Source organism: Trachypithecus francoisi, unplaced genomic scaffold, assembly GCF_009764315.1.
Source record: "Trachypithecus francoisi isolate TF-2019V2 unplaced genomic scaffold, Tfra_2.0 Lachesis_group11, whole genome shotgun sequence".
Lineage (NCBI taxonomy): Eukaryota > Metazoa > Chordata > Mammalia > Primates > Cercopithecidae > Trachypithecus > Trachypithecus francoisi.
The window spans coordinates 20,056,056-20,079,159 of NW_022681456.1; the positions used below are offsets into that span (position 1 = coordinate 20,056,056).

The window sequence follows — 23,104 nt, forward strand, 5'->3', positions numbered from 1 at the left end:
CACCTGTAGTCCCCGCTACTCAGAAGACTGAGTCAGGAGAATCGCTTGAACCCTGGAGGCAGAGGTTGCAATGAGCAGAGATTATGCCACTGCACTCCAGCCTGGGCAACAGAGTGAAACTGTATCTCAAAAAAAAAAAAAAAAAAAAAAGAAGTGGCCAAGAGGGCATTTGAACCCAGGAAGTCAGACTCCCACAGGGACAAAGGGTGAATAGGGCCACCTAGTTCAGGATCCTGACCTTTCCTTTCCCCAGGCATTGTTTGCCCATAATAAAAGGGGTGACCTGGATGCGGTGACCCCAAAGATCACATCCAGATCTGAGCTTTGGTGATCTCCGGCCATCATTATCAATTCCCCGGGCCATGCCATGGTGACTGAAACACAGTTGGTTTTGGGTGCCCTCTCTTCCTCTTGTGGCCCACAGTCCACATCCCCCTGGTCTTTCCCAAGTTCAAGGTCTTTGATCTTTCCTCTCATTGCCACCCCTCAAGCCTTGGTTCTTTGCTCAGATGGAATGAATCTGGGGTCCAGGGTGGGCACCCAACAGCAGCTCACTGGGTCCCTATCCTGGGGCCTGGGACACCTTAACCCAATAATTTGCAAACTTGATATAAGCTGGGTGCCCGTCCTTAATAAAATCATGCTGGGAAAGCCAGTTCATAAAAGTGTTTCCAAAAAGGGCTGCTCTCGTTAAAACAAGAGCAGAGAGACAGACTCTTGTTTGCCTGGCTTTCCCCCACCCCCACGATTCCAGGTCACCCCAGGAGTCCCTGGAGCCCAGTGTGCAAACCATAGTATTAACCCAGAGTAATTGTGGTATTTCAGGTGCAGCCTATGGGGAAATACTTTGGACAAGCAGCTGATGCTTGCTCGAGCCACCATGTGAGGTAGGTATGGACGGGGACAAGGACAGATGGACTCTGAAGCCCTCTAAAAATCCTAAGACAACACAACACAGACTTTGGAATCGGACAGGTCTGGACTCCAAGGACTACCCTTCCCCGGTGACCCTGAGAAGGCACCATAGCTCTCCCAGCCTCGGCTTCCCCATCTGGAATATGCACATGGTAGACATTTTGGCGGAATAAACGAGGTGATACATATAACGAATTTAGCAAATAATAAACATGGAACACGCACCATTGCTGATGTTGCTATTATGGCCCCATCACGTGAATTGTCTGATCTTGGGGGAGTTAGTTCCTGTCTGTGAACTGGAGGTGATGACAGTATCTACCTCATAGGGTCCTTATGCATGGAGACAGATGCGTGGGAACATGTAAAGGTGCTTAGTTGATGCTTGGCACAAAATGAACATTTAGTGGATGCTGGATATTACTTACCGTCATTAATATTATTGTAATCTTTGCTCCTGCCCTAGTGGCCAACCACCCCCGGGTTTCGTCCTTGCCTGCGGACGACACAGAGACCCCCTCCCCCTAGGCCCCGTCTTACCCCGGCGGGATGGAGGCGCGCGCGCTCACGCTGGTGGTGCGCTGGGGCCCGGGCCGGTTGAGGTTGTTCTGCCCCGGGGTGGGCGCGCCGCCGGGGGCGCTCGGGCTCCGTGGGGGCGCCCCGGGAGGCGGCGCGGGCTCGGCGGGGCCGGTGACGGGAGCTGCCCAGAGCGCGGCGCCTGCGAAGGTGGCGCTGGGGCGAACGGCGAGCGCGCCTGGAGGCCCTCCAGGGGGCGGCGGCGGCAGCGGCAGCGGCAGCGGGGGCGCGGGGGGCGCCTTGCGGCGCTGCGAGGCCAGGATGGCGTTGGAGGCGGCGCGCGTGCTGTTGACCAGCAGGCACTGCTGGCAGGAGCAGGGCTGGCCCGAGCTGGCGCCCACGGGCCACGACTGCGACTTAGGGATGGAGCCCACGGTGAGCGGGTAGGCTAGGTCCAGGCGACGGCGCAGGCGGCGGCGCCGGCGCGTCTGGCGGTTCATCTGCGACATGCTGTTGAAGTAGATGAGGTAGCAGAAGCCCAGCGACGAGAGGTCGAGCCACGGATGCTGCTTCTCGTAGGCGTTCTGGATGGTGATGCAGATGTCCATATCGTAGGCCGTCCATGCACCGCCGTCGTTCTCCCACTCCCACACGATGCCCTTGCCCGGCGCCGACGACGGGTCGTAGAAGTTGCGCCGCACGGGCCGCATGGTGCCTGTACTCGAAATGAGGAGGGGGCGTCAGCACAGCGGGTGGGGGCGGCTCGGCCGCGGGTGAGGACGCCGAGCGCTGGTCTGCGCAGCTGGAAGGGCGGGCCACAGCAAGGCAGGGGTGGGCGGGAGGTTGGAGGGTCAGCAAAGGCCTCCAACGGGTCCATCCAGAGTTGGGGAGAGGGTCAACACATGCACTGAGAGCAAGGAGGTCAAGGCCCAGGCATGAGGTTCAGTACAGGCTGGAGGGTCAGGACAGGCGGGAGCCAGGGTGAGGGGGGCCGGGGCTAAAGGTTCAGCACATAGTACTGGGGCGAGAGGTGGTCATGTGCGCGTGATCAATAGATTGGGACAGGGGTGGGAAAGCCACCAAGTGGTGTGGGGGTGCCAAGATAGCCTGAGGTAGGAAACCAGCAAGGTGTGGAGGGCTCCCCCACCCTCCATCTCTCCAGGGCCAAGACAGACACTGGAGTGGGGGTTTATCACAGGCCCTGGATGGTGCCAGGGAGGGCAAAGGGGGCTTTGGGGTTCTTCAGACCACAGTAAGATAAGGTGGGGCAGGCACAGACAGAGACCAAGGCTATGCACAGAGGCCCCATGCAGTCCTCTCCTTCCTTATAGTTCGCTCACTCATTCAGTGATTCATTCATCAATCTGTTCATGCCTTCCTTCATTAATTCAAGCACTAGTTCATTTAGTCATTCAACAATTCTTGCATTAGTTCATTCATTTATCCATGCCCTAGTTCACATATTCATATATTCCTTTATTCAATGATTCATTCATTCAATGATTCTTTTGTTAGGTCATTCATTCCTGCCTGCAGTCATCCATTATTTTATTTTATTTTATTTTATTCATTTATTTAGAGATGAGGGTTTCCCTATGTTGCCCAGGCTAAGTCTTGAACTCTTGGGCTCAAGCAATCCACCCGCCTTGGCCTCTCAAAGTGCTGGGATGACAGGTGTGAGCCACCATGCCCGGCCCCACTTTTTTTTTTTTTCAGACAGAGTATTGCTCTGTCACCCAGGCTGGAACACAGTGGCACAATCTAGGCTCAATGCAATCTCCGCCTCCCAGGTTCAAGCGATTCTTCTGCCTCAGCCTCCTAAGTAGCTGCGACTACAGACATGCACCACCTTGCTGGGCTAATTTTTATATTTTTAGTAGAGATGGGGTTTTGCCATGTTGGCCAGGCTAGTCTCGAACTCCTGACCTCAGGTGATCCACCCACCTTGGCCTCGCAAAGTGCTGGGATTACCGGTGTGAGCCACCGCCCCTAGGCCCCTTATGCTTTTTTTTTTTAAATTGATACCTTTATGTATTCTCCATCTTCAGCCCACTCCCGTATTCAGGCATTCAGACATTCCTTCATTTACCACCATCTTCTTTAAAAATGTGCACCCCCCCATACTTTCCCCTCTCTCCTTCCCCGCTCCATTTTCTCCATCAGATATACTTCACATTCTACCCATTTATGTTGGTTTCTGTCCATCTCTCCCTCACTAGCATGTAATAGCCACAAGGTCAGGATTTTGTTTTATTTTCTGCTGTATCCCCAGCACCTGCACACAGCAGGTGCTCCAGCGATATTTGTTGAATGAATGAATGAATTCATTAGGTCACAAATGGATCCATTTTTTAAAAAAATTCATTCACACTTTGTGCTCATCCCTGCATTGGTCCATTCCTTCATTTGCTTATTTGTTATTTTCATTCATCTGTTTGTTTCATTTGTTACTTCCTTCAACAAACACCTGCTGACTGCCAGGTGGGCCCCCTTTCATAAAGGAGGGCACTGGGGCTTTACTCTCAACCACAGCTTTGTGTTTGCCAAAGCTCTACGTGCTCCCCTGACAGCAAGGCTCCACAGGAAACTCTGGGCTAACCAGAGATAACCTAAGGTCGAGGCTGCAGGACTTCTCAGAGCCTTTAGCCTGCTTTGTGTCTTGGGGCTGATGAAGTGAGTCTTTTGCTGGGTTCATTTGGCACACCTGCAGAAACACTGCACACTCGACTGCTCCTCAACTGCGGGAAAGTCCCTTAAACCTCCCCAGGCCTCAGTGGCCCCATCTCAAAAAGAGGGGTGATCATCCATGACCCACCCCTTCCCTCTCACACAGGGTTTAGGGGAGGAGTGACTGAGAACAGCCACAGAGGGTCTGGATGAGACGTCAGGGCTGGGAGGCAGACAGACCTCACTTCAAGTCCTGACTTTCTGACTTTCCAGCTCTGTGACTGTGCGTAGGCAACTCAACATCTTTGGGCCCGTTTTCTCATCTTGAAAATGGGCACAAGCAGACATGCAATAAAAGACTGCTGCATTTGCCAGCTATAGCAACAGTTGCTTGTGGGGTTGCTAAGAGGATCAATTGAGATAAATACCATGTCTATGCTGATGATTCCAAAATCTGCCATCTTCAGCCCCATCTTCTCCCCTGGGAGCCAGGTTCATGACCCTTCCCTGGAGAGGTCTAACAGACACCTTAAACTCAGCTCTGCTCTCCCCTGCCCCAAACCTGCTCCTCCCGAAGTCTTGATATCACAATTCCTGGCAGCTTCCACCCTTCCGGATGCTCTTCCTTGGACCCCCAAACCTTGGTCTCATCCTTGATTTCCTACCTCATATCCCACCTCCAATCTGCCAGTAAATCCAGTCATCTCCACCTTCAAACACATACACATCTGACCACTGCTCCCCACTGCACTCACACCACCCAGTCCACACCATGTTATCTCTCCTGCCTGGACCATTGCAGTAGACTCATGACTGGCCTCTGATACTACCCTTACCTCTGTAATCCATTTCCCGCACCGCAGCCAGGGGGGTCCTGCTCAATGCAACTCAGATCACATCCTTCCTCTCCTCAAGATCCTCCCGGGCTTCTGCTCACTTGGAGTAAAAGTCAAAGTCCTTGCTATGACCTACAATGAAACCCCACATTGTGGGGTCCTGTCCTCTTCTGACATTGCCTACTTCCCCCTGTCACTCACTCCATTCCAGCCACCCTGGCCTCCTTGCTGTTCCTCAAATACACCAGGCACTGTCCAGCCTCAGGGCCTTCTCACTGGCTGTTCCCTCTGCCTGGAATATGACCTCACCATTCCCATATGTTCTCATCGTTTCCTCCCTTCTTTCTTACAGGTGTGTGTTCAAACATCTAAAAATGCAGCCCTCCTATTGCTGTCCTCTGAGCTTGCTTTATTTTCCTCCCTGGCACTTGGCATTACCTGAATATATATATATGGAGAGAGAGAGGAGAGAAAGAGAGAGAGAGAGAGGAGAGAGAGAGAGAGAGGCTTTCTCTGTCACCCAGCCTGGAGTGCAGTGGCGTGATCTCGGCTCACTGCAACCTCCACCTCCCAGGTTCAAATGATTCTCCTGCCTCAAACTCCCGAGTAGCTGGGATTACGAGTATGTCTCACCCAGCTAATTTTTTTACATTTTTAGTAGAGATGGGGTTTCACCATGTTGGCCAGGCTGGTGTCGAACTCCTGACCTCAGGTGATCCAGTTGTCTCAGCCTCCCAAAGTGCTGGGATTACAGGTGTGAGCCACTGAGCCAGGCAAGATGTATTAATCTGCATGCATTCTTTACACTGCGTATACTCACTCTAGGCTGTCAGCCACGAAGTCAGGGATCTTGTCTGCTTTGCTCACTCTTGTACTCCCAGCACCTGGCACAGTGCCTGCACACAGTAGGCCCTCAATACCTAGAAGGCTTTTCCATTGTTAATTGGCATCTTCCTCGGGTGCCTGGCCCAGGGATCTGCAACCGGATAGGGGAACTCAGACTGTTCCGCACTGGTATGTCCCTACTCAGGGCTGAAAGAGCTTGTCCTCTCCCTCTCCTCTGTTAGAATCACAAGGGCTACAGACTAGCGGTGTGCCCTGCCAACTGGCCAGGTCCCGATAGCTGGAGAAATCGAGGCATGGAGCTATGGCTGCTGATATGAGAGGGGCGGGGTTGGAGAGGCCGAGAGGTTCGACTGGCGGCCCAGCCCCAGGAAATAAGGTCCCTGGGGCCTATCATGTTCCAGCCAATCAGACAAAAACTTCACCTGCACCTCTGGGGCAGCCTCACTCTGATGCCTGATTTATCATTTTAATTGAGTGTGTGCAGATTGATTTCTTCCCTGGTGATGGGGCTTCCTCCACAGCAGGCCCAGGAGGGGATGAGTTAGAGAGAAAACCCTGGATCCTGCCCCCACCTGCTCTTGTGTGCTGGTCTTCCCCTCTTAGGGTCTCGGTTTCCCCACCTGCAAACTGAGGGGTTGTGATGACTGATCTTCAAGGCTGATGTGCATGAAGTACTACCATTGAGCTCCTGGTGAGGGGAAGGCAGTGTATTACCTGAAAAATGTGCAGGATAGGAAGGGAAGCAATGGGAACCCACCTTATTTAACTTCCCCTGTGTGCCAAGTCCTGAGCTCGGCAGGGGAGGGGCCGGGACAGGAGGTGCAGAGTGAAGTGATTCAAACAACTCAGAAGTCTCTCAGGTCGAGCCAGGTGCGGTGCCTCACTCCTGTAATCCCAACACTTTGGGAAGCTGAGGCAGGTGGGTCATCTGAGGTCAGGAATTCGAGACCAGTCTGGCCCACATGGTGAAACTCCCTATCTCTACTAAAAACTACAAACATTAGCCAGGTGTGGTGGTACATGCCTGTAATCCCAGTTACTCAGGAGGCTGAGGCATGAGAATCGCTTGAACCTGGGAGGCAGAGGTTGCAGTGAGCCGAGATCACGCCATTGCACTCCAGCCTGGGCAACAAAGTGAGACTCTGTCTCAAAAAAAAAAAAAAAAAGTCTCTCAGGTCTTGTGCAAAAACTGGCTGGCACCACACATAGCCTCAGTGCCCTTATCTATAAAATGGGGGTGTTAATATCTACCCCAAAGAATTACTGGGGGAACAAAATTAGATAATGCATAGGCAAAGATGCTTAGCAGAACACTTAGCATTTAGTAAGCACTCAATGAATACAGCTATAATGGCTGATATTACGTACGTTACCCACACTCATCCTCCCCCAGCCCTTGTTCACTTGGTGAACTCCTGTTCATCCAACAAAGCCCTCCATGTGCTCATCTCCTCCAACACGGGCTTCTCTGTTCTGTTGCTATAGTTGGCAAACGCAGCAGTCTTTTATTGCATGTCTGTCCTCACACTGTCATTATTTGTTTTTGTTCTTAGTCATTCTCATTGGTAGATGATTTTTGGGAGGACAAAGACTACTAGGTCAGATACGCAACTATGTTTCGAGCACCAGGCACAAAGCCTGGTGCAAAGAAGGCATCTGCAACCGAGACAGGCAACCTACTTGGCACTTGGAGGAGTGGGAAAGAGGAAAATTTGGGCTTGATGGAGAGGGAGTGGCGACTGGAGAGCAAGCAGCCCCCAGGGTGGAGGCCAAGCGTCGAGGGGTCCCTGGGGAGGACCCTCAGGCCGGGAGGAGGATTCTTAACATCAATGTTGGCCAGCTCTGCAGCAAAGGACTCTGGGAGCTCATCAGGGCCAGCTAGCCCAGGCCTCCCTCTCTCCAGGGCTCTATTTACCAGGTATCGATTTTCCTGCCTGTTTACTGGTAGTTATTAAAGGCTGTGTCCCTGGAGTCCTTTTGAAACAAGATTGGAACCTGGAGAGCGGGAGTAATTAGGGCAGCTGCTGTCCTCCCCGCTGGGCCCTGCACCCTGCAGCGCCCGCCGCTGCCCGCCTGCCCATCCGTCTGCCTCTCTGGCCCAGGCTGGCCGCGAACCAGGCCGAGGGGGTGGGCAGCTGGTTCCCTGGTGACCTGCCTGGACTTCGATCTCAAGATTTCCAAGGGAGCAGTGGTGGAAATGCTCCTTCTCCTCCGCAGTGGCCGTGGCCTAGATTTTCAGCCAGAACAATGGGTCTAAGAAGGGGCTGGAGTTTCTTCAGCCTGGGAGAGAGGCTGGGCCTCAGGCTGGTGGCCCGGAGCAGAACACACCCCACTCTGGCCTTCAGGGCACCCTGCTATGCTGGCCACAGGGCCTGGGTCCCCCAGGCAGTTAGGGGCCTATGACAGACACAGGCTCCGTGCCTCGGCCTGTTTTTGTGTGTCTGCCTTTGTTGTCTTCTCCTTCCCTCTCCTCCCTAGTTGCTTAAAAATGTTTGGCAGAAAAATTCCAGGCTTCTTCCAGCTGAACCGGAGAAAGGGGCTTTGGTCAGTGTCAGCTGGAGCACTGCACAAGCCGGGCCCCCTGAGACCGGGTGTGGGGGCGGCCATAGCCACAGCAGCCAGTGACTGCTTCATGCCTGGGGCAGAGACAGGGTGACAGTGGGATGGAGAGAGACAGAGAGAGACACACTTGATCGAAGAGACTGTCAGAGACAGGCCAAGGCCAACATGGGAAACTGAAGCAGATACAAAGAGAGATGGAGTCAGCGATAGAACTAGCTTGAGAGATGAAAAGAAAGGGAAGCTGGAAACCTAGAGGCTGAGACCATCACGGAGAATCAGGGAAACTAAGGCTAGCATTTATTGAGCACCTACTGTATGGCACATGCTGCACTCAGCAATCTCCTTGCACTCACTCATTTCATCCTCACACCATTGCTTCCAGGGAGGGACCAGGACTATTTCCATTTTACAGATGAGGAAACTGAGGCCCAGAGAGGTGAACTCTTGGGAGGGTGAGAGCAGAGGGCTGGGATTAATGCCACACTCATGGAGTAAAGGCAGGCCCAGGCTGGACTGGTTCCAAGGGGTTCAACCTCACCAAGTGGTAGCACAGCCTAGGATACTTTCAGCGATGGAGAGCTCACTACTTCAGCTTTACCTTCCGTTGTTTAGCCATGTGAGGTTTTTGCCCTAGAGCATGGTACCGATCTGACCCCGCTGCCTAGAGGTGGGTATGTGGGTGCCTCAGCCCCCACGTCTTAGCCTTAAGAAACAGCTGACTCTGGAGAAGGGGGAGGGTTCTGAGCCCCTGAGCCTTCCTCCTGCCGGTCCCTCAGACTCTAAACGGTTCCTCTCTGGGCTGGGCCAGCTTCAAGGCCCAGCAGGGAACCCCTCCCTTTGGGGTTGACTTCCCGGAGGGAAATGATCTCAGTTTGGGGGCACCCAGACCCTGACGGGAAGGGGGCACGTGGGAGGCAGTCATGGGACATCCTGTCGGGCTGGGGGAGTCCCACCACAGGCTGAGGCCTGTGACCGGGGGTTGGGCAGTGGCTGGGCCCCAGTGAGAGACGTCACTGAATCCTTCACCAACCCAGAAGTCATAATACTAACAGCCATCCACACTGAAAGAGCACGCTTTTCTGCCCCAGGCTGTGTTTAGCTCATTTAAGCTGAAGGGTGTGTTTAGCACCCCTCGGAGGCGGGGGTGTTGCTGGCCCATTTTAGAGGCGAGAAAACAGAGGCACGGAGCAGTTAGGAGCGCACCGGATGCCATCTGTGAGTGGTCCAGCCGAAGCCCACACAAGGCCGCCTCGCTTCATTTGCTGTTCCCTCTGACTTAGTCTCATGAGCCCATGTTCTGGGGGAGGAAACTGAGGCACAGTGGTTGCACGGTAAGTAAGTGACATGGCTGTCCGGCAAACCCCGGATTGCTACTTGACCTTCTGGAATAGTCCCTTAGCTGGCATCTGCGTGGCTGCTCATCTCTCTCCCACAACAAGGACAACAGCAACAGCCAGCACCTTACCGAATGCTCCGCAGTGCCAGCAACTGTGCTGGGGGCTCACGCATGTCATCTCCCAGTCCTCACAGCAACCCCAGGGGTGTGTGCTAATATTAGCCCCATCGAGCAGATGGGGAGACTGAGGCTCCCTGAGAAGACATGGAAGTCTGGCTGGGGGCACTGGCTGGGCTGGGATTGGAGCTGCAGCCTGTGGATCCAGGTTGCCTCGCCCGCTCCTGCCTTAAGATCGATAACCCCGCAGTGTTCTGTTTCCCTCCAAACTCTCCTCTGGGACTCATCAGGCTAAGCTGTGGCCCATTAGTGGTTTCCTCGTGGTTGAAGCCAGCCCAGGTTCTCCAGGGTCTGCTGGAAGCCAGGCCAGGGCGGTGGGGAGATGAGGGGAGGAGAGGGGGTCTGCAGCGCTGCCTAAGGAAGGCGGAGGGGCTGCGTGGCACTCGGAGAGGCTACCACCTTGGAAGCTGCTGGCAGGCGGAGGCAGGCACTCATATGCCATGGGCTGTGTGGGGGGCTTTCTGGTCACCCGGTTTCCCACACACCCAGCAGGGGATTCAGATCCCCAGCAAAGCAGGAAGTGGAGGGGGAGGGGACAGAGGGCTGGACAGTCCTCCACCGCCTGAGCCCTCCAAGCTGCTCCTTTCTCATCTGTGAAACGGCATAATTATAATAATAATACAATAATAATAATAATAAACACTCCCAGAGGGCCTGCTATGTGCCAGGCGCTGTTCTAAATGCTTCATGTAAGTCAACTCTTCAGCCACAAAATGACGGGCAGGTTGTTGTGATAATAATGATAATAAACATATGATAATAATGATAACTATTACTATTACTGTCTTGTACAAACACTGAGTGAGGCACAGAGAGGTGAAGCAATTTGCCTGAAGTTCAAAGTCACATAGCTACTGGGCTACTAAGTGAAGACTGAATCTAGCCAGGATTTGAACTTCCCCCACTTCCACTGTCGGCCCTTTGGCCCATGTCACCAGAGTGCTAGCCTGCACTGTTGCAGGGGCCTCCTCTCCCCATGTCCCAGTATCCACTCTTTGCAATGTGCAGTGCATTCTCACATGGCAGCCAGAGGGATTTTTCACAGCCTCAAGGCTGACTGTGTCACTCCTCTGCTCAACAGCTATCAATAGCTCCCTAGTGCCCTTAGGAATCAGTCTAAGCTCCTTAGTGTAGCCTCTGAAGCCCATCACAAGCTGTCTGCACAGCCTCACTCTCTAGCCACACCAAAATTCCAGCTATTCTTTGAACACACCGTGTGTGTGGTTATGTCTCTGTATTTGCATATGCTGTTCCATCTGTTTAGAGTGTCCTGCCCACCCCACCCCATTGGCCTCCCTGCTGAGTTCTTTCTCAATCTTCTGGCTCAGCACAAGCACTCTGTCTTCTTGGAATCTTCTCTGCTATCCTTAGGGCAAACCACTCGCTCTGTGGGGCCGCCAAAGCACCTTGCACCTGCAATGCTGCCATCAAAGCACATAGCTCACTAGGTGCGGAGGTGTCTGTGTTCCTTCCAGCCTGGCAGTCTCTCCAAAGCTGGGCTGGTTTACAGTCACCTTGGCATCCCTCTGTGGTCAGGAGTGTGGGGAGGTAGGTACTTGCAAAATGTTGGATGAATGAATAACCAAATACATCTGAATGAACCTAACTGAATGCTGCTCATGACTAGGCTCGAGACTGCAAGCTGGGCAGATATGGTTTTGTTCTGGTTCACATGCTATTTACATTTTAAAAATAGTGACCAATATTTATTTATTTATTTATTTATTTAAGACAGGATCTCACTCTGTTGCCCAGGGTGGATTGCAGTGATGCTATCATCGCTCACTGCAGCCTGCACCTCCTGGTCTCAAGCAATCCCCCAGCCTCAGCCTCCTGAGTAGCTGTGATCACAGGTGTGTGTCATCATGTCCAGCTATTTTTTTTTTCATTTTTATTTGGTAGAGATGGGGTCTCAGGCTGGTGTTAAACTCCTGTGCTCAAGTGATCCTTCTGCATCAGCCTCCCAAAGTGCCAGGATTCCAGGCATGAGCCACCTCAATCGGCCTCACATTTAAAAATTGGGGCAGACTCACACCAGTCCAGATTTCAGAAATCCCCAGATATCCAAGGGTGGGGCCACAACGATTGGCCTCCTTGGAAACAGTGAGCAGGAGCTGAGTTATGCTGGCCCCATTCATGCCTTCAAGTATTTACTGAGCACCTGCTGCGTACCAGGCACTGGAGAGCAAGACAGTTAAAAAACCTCTGCCTTCCCAGACACTGCACACACTTCTATTAGTTGCCCAGGCCTTGTAAGCATCTGAATTTGCAGCCTTTGTGTAGATGGGTAAGCTGAGCTGCAGAGAGAAACTTGGGCAAGATCACCTGGCAAATTAGAGACAGGTCTTGGACCCAGGCTCCCTGACTGTCATTTCCACAGGGCCAGGTGAGTAACACCTTGGAACGAATGAACCTTTGTTCCCTAGAACAGAGGAAGCTGGGGAGGGCAATGCTTACTGCAGCCAGGCGGAGGGCCCTGGGAAGGTGGTACTCCAGGCAAACTCTGCGCTTCCTCTTGCTGTGCTCTGCTTGCAGTTGGAGGGGGAGGGGACAAAGGCCCAGTCGGTCATCGGGACAAGAGGTGGCTGTGCTGCAGCTGCTGGCAGGACTGTCCTGGCAGCCTCCTTTGATTGCCTCGTCCTTTGTTCTGCATCTCAGGGTGCTCAGCTCCAGGGCCCAGTGCCAGACTCCCTCATGCACCCCGTCACCGGCCTGCCACTGCTGTCTGTGCAGGCAGCAGTAGCAGCCTGGAGCAGCTCCAGAGGGATGATGGAAGGAGCCCAGAGAAGGAGAGGCGCTTGGCCAGGGTGGCCGAGCAAGGACACAACCATGCGGGACCTGGAGGCGACTCAGTTCCTAGCCCAGCAGCTCCTGGGCCCCAATGTGGGGGACAATCCTATATGCTGGGACTTCCTTGGCGCCTAGCCTCCTGTATCACACCCATCATCACCCCACCCCTTACCCCCAGAACAGAAGAACCTTGAGGGCAGGGATTTGTGTCTGTCCTGTTGATTGTGACATTCCTGGTGCCCAGACTGCCTGGCACACAGTAGGTGCTCATGAAATTCCTGATGAATGAATGAATGGTGACCACAATCACACGAGTTCGGTACTATCACCAGGTCCCTATTACAGGTGAGGAAACAGAGGCTCAGAGGCTCAGGGAGAGAGTGTGGTTTACTTAAGGTCAAAGTCTTTTTTTTTTTTTGAGACGGAGTCTCACTCGGTCGCCCAGGCTGGAGTACAGTGGCGCAATCTCAGCTCACTGGCTCCCTGCTACCTCCACCCCCCGGGTTCAAGTGATTCTCCTGCTTCAGCCTCCTGTAGCTGGCATTACAGGTGCCCACCATCATGCCCATCTAATTTTTGTATTTTTAGTAGAGATGGGGTTTTACCATGTTGGCCAGGCTGGTCTCGAACTCCTGACCTCAGGTGATCCACCCGCCTTGACCTCCCAAAGTGCTGGAATTATAGACGTGAGCCACCACACCTGGCCTACACACCCCACGATTCTTAGTAAGCAGCTGGTACTGGGACGGGAACCCATAGCCCGGCCCTCACCAGCAGCATTCCCCAAGGCAGCTGGTTCCAAGTTCCAGGCCCCATGTCCTCAGTTGATGTCAGCCAGAGGCAGCTAGGGGCTGGTGGGGGTGTCTATGTCAACCCAGAGGCTGGGTGGGCTCATGGGGGTAACTATCTAAGGGCCTGGAGCTGTCCTGGGGACTGGCTACCACTGGTTGTGATTCCAGAGCCAGGTGGAAGGATGGAGGCCCAGGGAGAGAGACAAAGGTGGCGGGCGGAGGCCCGGGAGCACCCCAGGCACCCCCATGCCCCAAGAACATCACACTGGGGAGAGAGTTAGGGATCCCAGCCCCATTGCCTACTGCCTGAATGGGCACTTGGAGCCACTGTGACCAGTCCTGCCCCATCCCCTTGGCCTCCCCATGACCTCCCCCTCCTGGCCCCTCCTCGTCACTCTCTAATCACACTTTCCATCATCTCCCCTCCCATCCCCTCGCCCTTCACACCTTACCACCTTCTTCACCATCCCCTCCACAGTCCTGCTACCTGTCACTTCCGCATCACCTCCCCCACTCTAGCCCCCACACTTCCCATCACAGCTTCCATCTCCTCCTTCCTCTCCAGGTCAGACTCCACAGCTCCTTTGGAAGGGTGAGGCGGGGGATGGGAGGAAGCGGGAGAGGAGGAGGGAGGGAAGAAGGAGGAAAAAGGGGTCAGGGGAGGAGAGGGAGAGGGAGAGAGCTGCAAGGGGGGTCTGTCCCGGGCATCGCCACCCCCAGCGTGGGCGGGTCGCTGATGGTGCTGTCCAAGGTACTCAGTGGCCTGGGCGAGCCTGGGAAGGGCCCTGCCCACCCAGCTGCAGAGCTGGATCTGATCTCAGATCCACCTTTTCCCAGTGTGGGCAGGTGGCTCCCCACCCTCTGAGCTTCAGCTTTACTATGTGTAAAAGGGGGTGACGCCTGCTGACTGGGTGAAGGGAACCCAGACAGACTGTAGGAAGTGCCTGAGGCTGCCCCTGCCCCACCTGCTCCAGCTCCAAGGGCCCATGATTAATGAGGCTGGTCCTGCGGTGTGGCTGTAAGTCCCCTGGGGCCTGGCTGCTAAAGGGCAGCAGCTGGCAGCCCAGCCTGCCAGGCCCCAGTGGGCCCCAAGAGGCCTCCTCTACCCATCCCCTATCTCCCATCACAGCCTCCCTCTGCCACCCAGGCCTGAGACCCTCCTCCAGGACCCTGCTGAAGGACCCCTGCTATTTCCTCCACCTGGAAGTGTTCCTCCCATCATTCTATTTACCCAAACCACACACTCTCAAAGGATTCCTCCTCCAGGAAGTCCTCCTCTCAGAGGCTCTAGGCATACACTGTGCACACCCTATGGCTGAACGCACCCTGCATCTCCCTAGTGAGGCATTTACATCTTTTTCTTCCTTGAGCATGAGTGCTTACTATGTGCAAAGTTGTATCCTCCATGCTTTTACCTACATATCTCACTTAATCCTCATGACAACCCTCCCAGCTAGGGACTATTCTTATCCCCATTTTACAGAGGAGGAAACAAACTCAGAGAGGTTAAGGAATTTGCCCATGGTCACAAAGCCAGCAAGGGGTCAAGCTGGGTTTTAGTTCTGTATCTGTTGTCCTTATGAGTCAGAGGGTTCAAAGGCTATTCCCATGATATGCATTTGCCTTCACCTTCACTAGACTCTGAAATTGATCTGAAGTGCATAGATTAGACTCTGAAATGCATTATGTCCTTCTGTCTGAGTCCCCAAGACCCATCCCAGGACCTGGTACTGAGAAGCCACCAATGACTACCAAATATGAGCGATGAATTTATAGTTTCAAAACAGGCTTCTGGAGTTAGCTGAGCAGCCAGAGACCATGGGTCTGCAATGGTGGAAATACAGACCGTGTGACTGGTGGCTGGGGAGACACCCACATGTGGATTAGCTGGACCTGCTGCTACCAGAGATGGACCACTCCCTGCCCCTACACATAGTCTTTCTTGCTCCTGGCATCAGAGCCAGCCTTAGTCTCCAGTGAGAAGGCTGGAGAGAGGGTCCCAAAGGGTCCTGTAACCAGGAGCTGAGCCCTGGAGGCCTCCAGGGTAGTGCAGGCTGTCCCTGCCTTGGGCTAGACTCCGACAACAAGCCCCAAGAGCACTCTCAAGGGAGAAGGGGGAGGGGGTTCTCTCAGCCCTGGCATTAAATGTCACCTTGTTTTCTATCCCTAAGGCCTGTCTGGGAGGCCTGGGCTCTAGCTTAGGACTGGTAGGCTGTGTGACCTTGGAGAAGTCACTCACCCTCTCTGGGCCTCACTGTCCCCAGTTGGTGTCTAAATTCCAGAGGTCCTTTCCCTGGTGATGGGAAAAGCTCCTCCTATCTGGGTGGTAACAGCCTAAGGGGCTCCAGCCTAAGTGTCCGCAGATAGTGCTTACTTTCAGGGCAGGGGCCAGGGCTGAGTGAAGCTCAAGGTTTCCGGGGAAAGAAGCAGGCTGGAAGATCCTGGAACCAGCCACCACCTGCCACTCCAACCTGTCGGCCAGCTTGGGGGCACCAGAAAAGGCCAGGCTTGCAGCCTCGGATATGGCATCCGTGGATGGTCCCCAGCTGGCCTCCCTCAGCCTCAGCTATCCCATCAGCAGAGTAGGCAGGAGGCTGCCATGCACCCCTCCAGGAGCACATGGAGAGCAACATGGGAGATACCAGGCAGATAGGTGCCCCTCCCCAGCTCCAGCTGTACGAGGCCAGGGAATGAGCTGGGAGCTGCTGCAGAAGTGGCTGAGTCGCACCTCTGTCCAACTGTGTGGACTGGGAAATTTATGGTCTGGGTGAGGCGGCTGTCCCAGTGGCAGGGGATGTAAATGATCCCCCAGGGAAGTTGTGGCCTCTTCTCTGGGAGCAGAAAGCCAATCTCAAAACTTTCCCCCACTGCTGGTGGCAGCCAACCCCTCACCCCAAGACCCTGACGGCTCCTGGGCCCGGCCCAGCCACCCGCTGAGCACTCCTTGGCCTTAGGCTTCCCATATGTGGCAATCTTTGTCTGTGGGAGGGATGGTTGGAGACAGAGGGAAATGAAGAAAGAAAGCTTTGAGGGAAACCGGGCACTTGGCTCAGTACTGCAAAGCGAGCAAACCACCCACCCTCGCCCAGCTGTGGCTCTCCCTCCAGCCCTCTGCCTGGGACACCACCGTGATTGATCTAATATCATCCAGCTCAGGGTCACAGCATCAGGCCTCCCCGTGGAGGGGCCCCAGTTTCCAGTCCAGACTCTGGGCTCTGGACCTAGAGGGCTTCAAAGGGAACCTCACCCCCTGCAGGGAGCAGTGAAAACAGCCCAGCAGGGGAAAGGTGAGGGGGCACCGGCTGAACAAACAGCAGCCCCCGTGGGGCCAGAGCCTGGCCTCTCACCTGTGGCCCCAGCCTGACACCTGGGCTTTCTTCCGCATGGCTGCACTGCACGAGAGGCACATACACAGGGCGTGTGTGTGTCAGCATTGTGCGAACAGGCTGGTGCTGTGTGTGCGTACGCATACGCACGTGTACCTTGGTACACACCACGAGGCGTGGAGAAGCCATGCTGGGTGTTCCGTGGCACCAGCACAGTCTTACCCCATGCTCAGGTTAAGAACATGTGAGGGCAGGGGTCAGTGACCTGCAGCACACAGGTCAAATCCACCCACCATCTGCTATTGTGCAGCTCAGAAAGTAAGAATGGCTTTTACATTTTTAAATGGTTGGCAGGGGGGAAAGAAAATTTTATGACCTGTGAAAAAGATATGAAATTCAAATTTCTGTGTCCACAACTAGTTTGATTAGAACACAGCCACACTCGTTCACTTACATATTGTCTATGCTGCTTTTCTGCTTTGATGGAGTTGAATAGTTACAACAGAGACTGTGGGTCCCACAAAGCTTAAAAGATTTATTATCTGACGCGATCAGAAAAAAATCAGCCAGCTTCTGTATTGGGAAACTAGCAAAGCTAGGGCAGTCTCCCCCCAAAATTAAAGTTCAGCTTCAATGAACATATCGAGAATTTTACAATTAGAAAATCTAGACAGAAGCTTGTGTTGATTTCCGCACATACACGTGAGTTTTGGGCTTTACAGCATTATGTTGGAGTGTGTGTGTGTGTGTGTGTGTGTGTGTGTGTATGAAATATAATATTTTCAAGATTCACGGCCGGGCACGGTGGCTCACACCTGTAATCCCAGCACATTGGGAGGCCGAGGTGGGTGGATCACTTGAGGCCAGGAGTTTAAGACCAGCTTGGCCAACATGGTGAAACCCCGTCTCTACTAAAACGTCTCTACTAAAAATACAAAACTTAGCTGGGTGTGGTATGTAGTAGCTTGCCTGTAATGCCAGCTACTTGGGAGGCTGAGGCACGAGAATCACTTGAACCCGGGAGGCAGAGGTTGCAGTGAGCCGAGTGCTCTACCCTGAGCGACAGAGTGAGATACTGTCTCAAAAAAAGAAAAAAAAAAGATTTAAGATCTCTTGCTGGTCTCTCATACACACAGTGGTGAACCCGTGCTACGTGCACAGTAGATAATTCGTTGATGTTTGTGGGATAAAGTCAGCCAGATTCTCTCTGTCAATCTGAGAACGCTGCTGGAGAAGTGATGCTCTCACCCATTTCATGGATGTGGAAACAGATCTGGAGAGGCCTGAGGTCACACCATTGGCACTCAGGTTTGCTCCTTGCCGGTTGAGGCTCTTTCCCAGTCCGTTACCAATGAGGACAAGACGTCCTTTCTTGACATTGTTTTGCTCCTGGGTAAAGCGGTGGAGAAACCCTCACATGTCTGGTGAGGAAGCCTCTTGCCCCACTCTCCAGCAGATTCCCAGGCAGCCGAGGTCTCCTGCCAACCGCAATAGGTTTCCAGGCCTTCCTCCCTCTCTGGTTGGGGTGGGAGGGGGTTCCTGGCAGGCTCCCAGGAGTCCATTTAGGAATGAGTGTTTTTTTTCCCTTTTCCGGCAAACAGGGGGCAGGTGTGGAGTGAGCAGCTCTGGGGAGGGGGTGAGGGGAAGTGACCGGAGCTGAACTTCTGGGGGATCCAGTGAGGCTGAACCGTAAAAGGGGAGTACTATTGAGAGAATGAGGCCTGATGAAAGGGGAGTGTGCAAGTCTGGGTACTCGGGAACATAAGGGGATGCTAGGAATAGAAATGAGGGTCCCCCCAAAGATAAGAGGATCAAAGGTAAAGTTGCCAACTTGGCAGCCTTGTGGGGAGTCTGTCCCTGCTTCTAAGGACCCCGGCGCCCATCCCCCACCAGCTAGGTCCTGGAGGATCGCTACACCCAGCATTAGCTCTGAACCTGCAGAACACCAGGCCTCCTAGCAAGGAGTGATGTCCACCCACTTCTGCTCTCACAGCCCTGCCCTCTACCCCTAGGAGAAAAGAGAATGGGGCGGGCAATGTGCAACACTTCCCATTCCTCCATCAGGTCCTTGGTGCCTCTCTGGAAGAATGGGCACAGGGAGCTAATGATGACTTCTACTCTCTGGATCAAATTCAAAGTTCTTTGCATGGCTGTCCAGGCCTGTACATCTGGTCCTTGCTTAGTTGCATCTTGCTCCATCTTCCCCTTGATGGGAGATGCATCCCAAGCAGAACGGACTTAAATGTCCTCTGCTCCTTCCCACCCCAGGGCCTTCGCACTGGCTGTGCCCTCTGCCAGGGACACTGGCGCCCTCACTCATTCTTCAGATCTCTGTTCAAACATCGCTTTCTCAGGCTAGCCTTCCCTGAGTACCCCTGGGCCAGGTTGAGTTCATGCTCTCAGATCTGCCACTGATGGTCTCTGCGGTGGCGTGTTTGCTTGCTTCCTGACCACACCGGGACCTTCAGTGTAGGTCCTCCAGCAGAAAACCTCGACTGATGACTCTGTCTTGCTCCCTGCTGTACTCCAGTGCTTAGCACAGAAATGGACACACAGCAGAGATCAATAACTAATCACACGATGGAATGCACAAACAATTGGCACCACCAGTGATGGTGGTCAATGCCTGGAGTTACAGAAACATAGATGTACTAATCTGTACCATCAATAAGCCATTTGTTAAGAATTCACCTGTGTTTCTAGACATGGTAAGCACCCTGTGGGTACCAAGCAATGTTCTAGACTATTGGAACGTCCAATCATTGCAGAAACTTTTATTGGATTGTGCTAGTTAGAAAGGCTGGCCTTCTTTCTAACTAGCACGGTCTAATAGAAGTGTCTGCAATAACGCAATGTTCTGGATCTACACTGGCCCACAAGGTACCACGAGACTCATGTGGCTATGAGCACTTGAAGTGTGGCTAGTGAGACTGAGGAACTGGATTTTACATTTTACTTAGTTTTAATTAATGTACATTTAAGTAGCCACATGTGGTTGGTGGCTACCGTGTTGGTTGGCACAGCTCTAGAGAGAAGGAGAGCACCTGACTAGCCTGGGGTTATTACGTGTGGTTCTGACATCCAGGAATTCGTAGGGACTTCCCCAAACCCCATCAGCTAGTCCTTGGGGGGTCAAACGTGCCAAGGATTTCTAGGCTGCTTTTACACGGCAGGATCCCACCACTCCCCACTGCCCACGGAACTTGTCACAGATACCACTGGGCAGTGACTCAGGGAGATCTCCCAAACAATGACAAATCTCCAGAACAAAAGAGAGTAGGCCTGAGAGTGGGACCTCATCATTTTTATTACCATCATCACCTATCACATTACCACCAACACAACCATCAACATCACCATCATTACAACCACAACAGGATCACCAATACCATGAAGTAACATCCACACACAGGGCTACCAGCCACACCACATGGCCATGAAGACTGCCACCAACATCATTTTCTCCATCATCACCACCCCATCACACCACTTCCAGCACCACCACCAACACAACTGTCAATGTCACCAACACCAATGAATTCCAGGGTTAACGCTAGCACTGACATCATCAACACTGCCACGTCACCATCATCCATCCCTCCATTATCACCAAGACCCCACCACCATCAATACTATCACTGAGTCACCACCAACACAACTGCTAACACTGTCTCTTCCATCATTGCCAGCCCCCCCATCAACACCACCAATGCCCCCATGCCCAATTAATTACCACCAGCATGACTCCACCCCCCGAACCAACACTTGGAGCCAGTACAGGATACCAGTTAAGAGTTTTGGCTCTGGAATTCAACCACCTGGGTTTAAATCCCAGCTCTGAGTTTAAATCATTCAGCTTCTGGGAGACTCAGTTTCTTCATCTATAAAATGGGACTCATAATAATACAACAATAAACAGACTTACTGCCTGTGATTCTTAGAAAAAATTAAATGAGGAAGTGCATGTGAAGCCCCTATTCTACAATCACATGCTACTGCTATTCTAGATTCTGTGCTCAGTGAGCACCATTTTATTTAATCCTCACTCAGCTGTGAGAGATATTGATCTACCCATTATGCAGATGAGGAAACTGAGGCTCAGAGAGAGGATGCAACTTGCCCAAGGCCCTACAACTTGCTCAGAGGCTGTATTGGAATCCAAGTCTTAAACTGGACAAGGTTAGACTGCCCTGTTTTTCTGGAGGTGAGGCAGGGAGATAGGGAAGGGATTTGGGATCAGATTTACTGGGATTTTCAGCAGCCCACGCTGCAAGGTAGTGGTGGTTCAGCAGGGCGGGTGGCATGGGGTGGGTAGGGAGTCTGCTCACCTGTGTCCTGGCGAAACTGGTGCATGGACTGCAGGTCGATGATGTAGGGCACAAGCTGGGCGTCCACCTGCCCCAGGACCACGGAGCCGCGAGCGTCCTCCTTCAGCACGTTCTCAATGTGGTGGCACACGGTGGCCGTGTAGGGCCGCCAGCGACTGTGCTCATTCAGCCACTCCCACACCACCACCCGGGCCACGTTCTGCGGTGGGAAGCCCAGACCATTCACAGGCATCAGCCCACCGTGGCCTGGCCGTGACATGGCCGCCACTGCCTCAGGGGCCAGGTCCCCCACTATTGCAGGCCCAGCTACTCCTGGGCCTGGCAGCAGGCGGCAACTTCCTCTCTCCCCAGGGGGACAGCAAGGACCGTTTGGCCTCCTTTCTAACTCTGGGTTCTCTCTGAGGCCTAGAGGCCTCCGTTAAAGGAATGTGGGGTGGCCATCCAGGCTGCAAAGACCTCTTCCCTGCAGAGCCTTCTCGGATAAAGGGTGCTGCCCTGGAAAGCAAGTGTCTCTCTTATGCCGGAGGAAACAGCTCTAAAGTCCTTGGCCCCCTCGGCTGGCTCAGGTAGGGAGTGAGGCAGCCGCCCCCGTTCTAGGTCCAGCCTCTTCAGTGTTGTCTCTGGTCCCTCTTCCCCGCCAGACAGGGCCTGTCACCCAGGAGGCCTGGGCCACAGCCTGCTGCTCCTGCGGCTCTCAGTCAGCCCTCTGCACTCCCAACTGCGTCCCAGACCCTGCGCCTGGCTTCAGTGGGGCTTCTTGCCTCCCTCCAGTCCGGGCCCCCTTCTCCGACGGCTCCTGCTGAAGGGGGGCGTCCCTGCCCCCTTGTTCCCTCTCCACGGTGTCCTGGAAGGCCTGGGTGGCTGCAGAACACACGGGGGAGGGGTGCGGCGCGGACCCCCGAGGGGGTGCGCCTGGACTGCGGCTCCGGAGCTGGGCTGGGGGACGAGGGGGGCGGGGGCCTGTGGGCACGCCCCACCCCACTCGTGCTCGCGACCTGCCAGGAGACAAGAGGGGAGAGGGCTCTTTAAGAGGAGAGCGCAGCACCCCCTCCCCCATTCCCAGGAGAGCGTTCGGCTGAGAACAATGGGGGACCGAAGGGGGACAGCAAGGGGGGCATACGGGGTCGCCCCGCCCGCTTTCCCTTGGGGTAGGCCTGGAGGGAGGGCTGGGGCCGGGGGCGCGGTTTTCAGAGACTCTCCGCCTGGGGGGTGCCCTCCTTAGCTCCCAGAGCCTTCCCTTCCCCTGGGGCCCTCACCCTGCCGGGGGGTGGGGGGATGCCGGGTGCGCGGGGATGCGTCGGGAAGCTAGGGGATGAGCGGAGCTGCAGGCGCGGCCCAGGGCCCCTCGGGGGTCGCGTCGCGGAGGGGGCGAAGCCAGGAGCTGGACCGTCTCTGCCTCCCGCCCTGGGGATAACAGCCCCCCTTCCCCAGCTCAGACGTCGCCGAGCCGCTCGCGGGCCCCCAGCTGGAGCCGGGGGTGGGGTCCCTAAGCACCCGCGCTCTCACCGCCTCTCTTCGTCTCCGGCTCCGGCTCCGGCTCGCGCTCCAGCACCGCCGCCTTCTGGGCTCCCCCCGGAGTGGGAGGGAGCCGCGGTCCTGCCTCCGCGCCCGTTCCCTCCCAGGCCCCTCGGCCGCCGCGCCGAGCTTTCCGCGCGTGGACAGACTGCCCGGCCGACGGACGGACGCAGGAGCTGGCTGGCGGCCGCCGGGATCCCGCGGGTGGGAGGCGGCCTCGGCAGTGCTCGGGAAGGGAGAGGGGAGGGGGCGGAGGAGGAGGAAGGGGAGGAGACAGATCGCGGCCCTGAGCGCCACCGGCGCTGACACGCGAGTCTCAGGGCGCCCCAAATCCTCGACCAGGCCCTCCCGAGAACCCAAGGGGCCTTCTGACCCCAAGCAGGGCTTGAGGCAGGGAGTAGGGTGTTTAGGAGTCGCTGGCTTGAATCTTTGTCATCTTTATTTCCAGTCTCCCAGTCAAGGGCCTGGCACTGAGTAGGTGCTCAATAAATGCTTGAAT

General features: G+C 54.5%; 1 protein-coding gene across 1 annotated transcript in view; it reads right to left on the reverse strand.

Moving 5' to 3' along the window:
- Nucleotides 1–22,868, reverse strand: part of DTX1 (deltex E3 ubiquitin ligase 1) — a 41,518-nt gene extending 18,650 nt beyond the window's left edge. The window contains exons 1-3 of the mRNA XM_033220513.1: nt 22,597–22,868; nt 21,091–22,085; nt 1,456–2,146 (exon numbers count right to left, since the gene is read on the reverse strand). Of these exons, the coding sequence (XP_033076404.1) occupies nt 1,456–2,146; nt 21,091–21,349 (950 nt within the window). The 5' untranslated portion in view covers nt 21,350–22,085; nt 22,597–22,868. The remainder of the gene's footprint in view (nt 1–1,455; nt 2,147–21,090; nt 22,086–22,596) is intronic.
- Between the last annotated feature and the right edge of the window lie 236 nt (nt 22,869–23,104).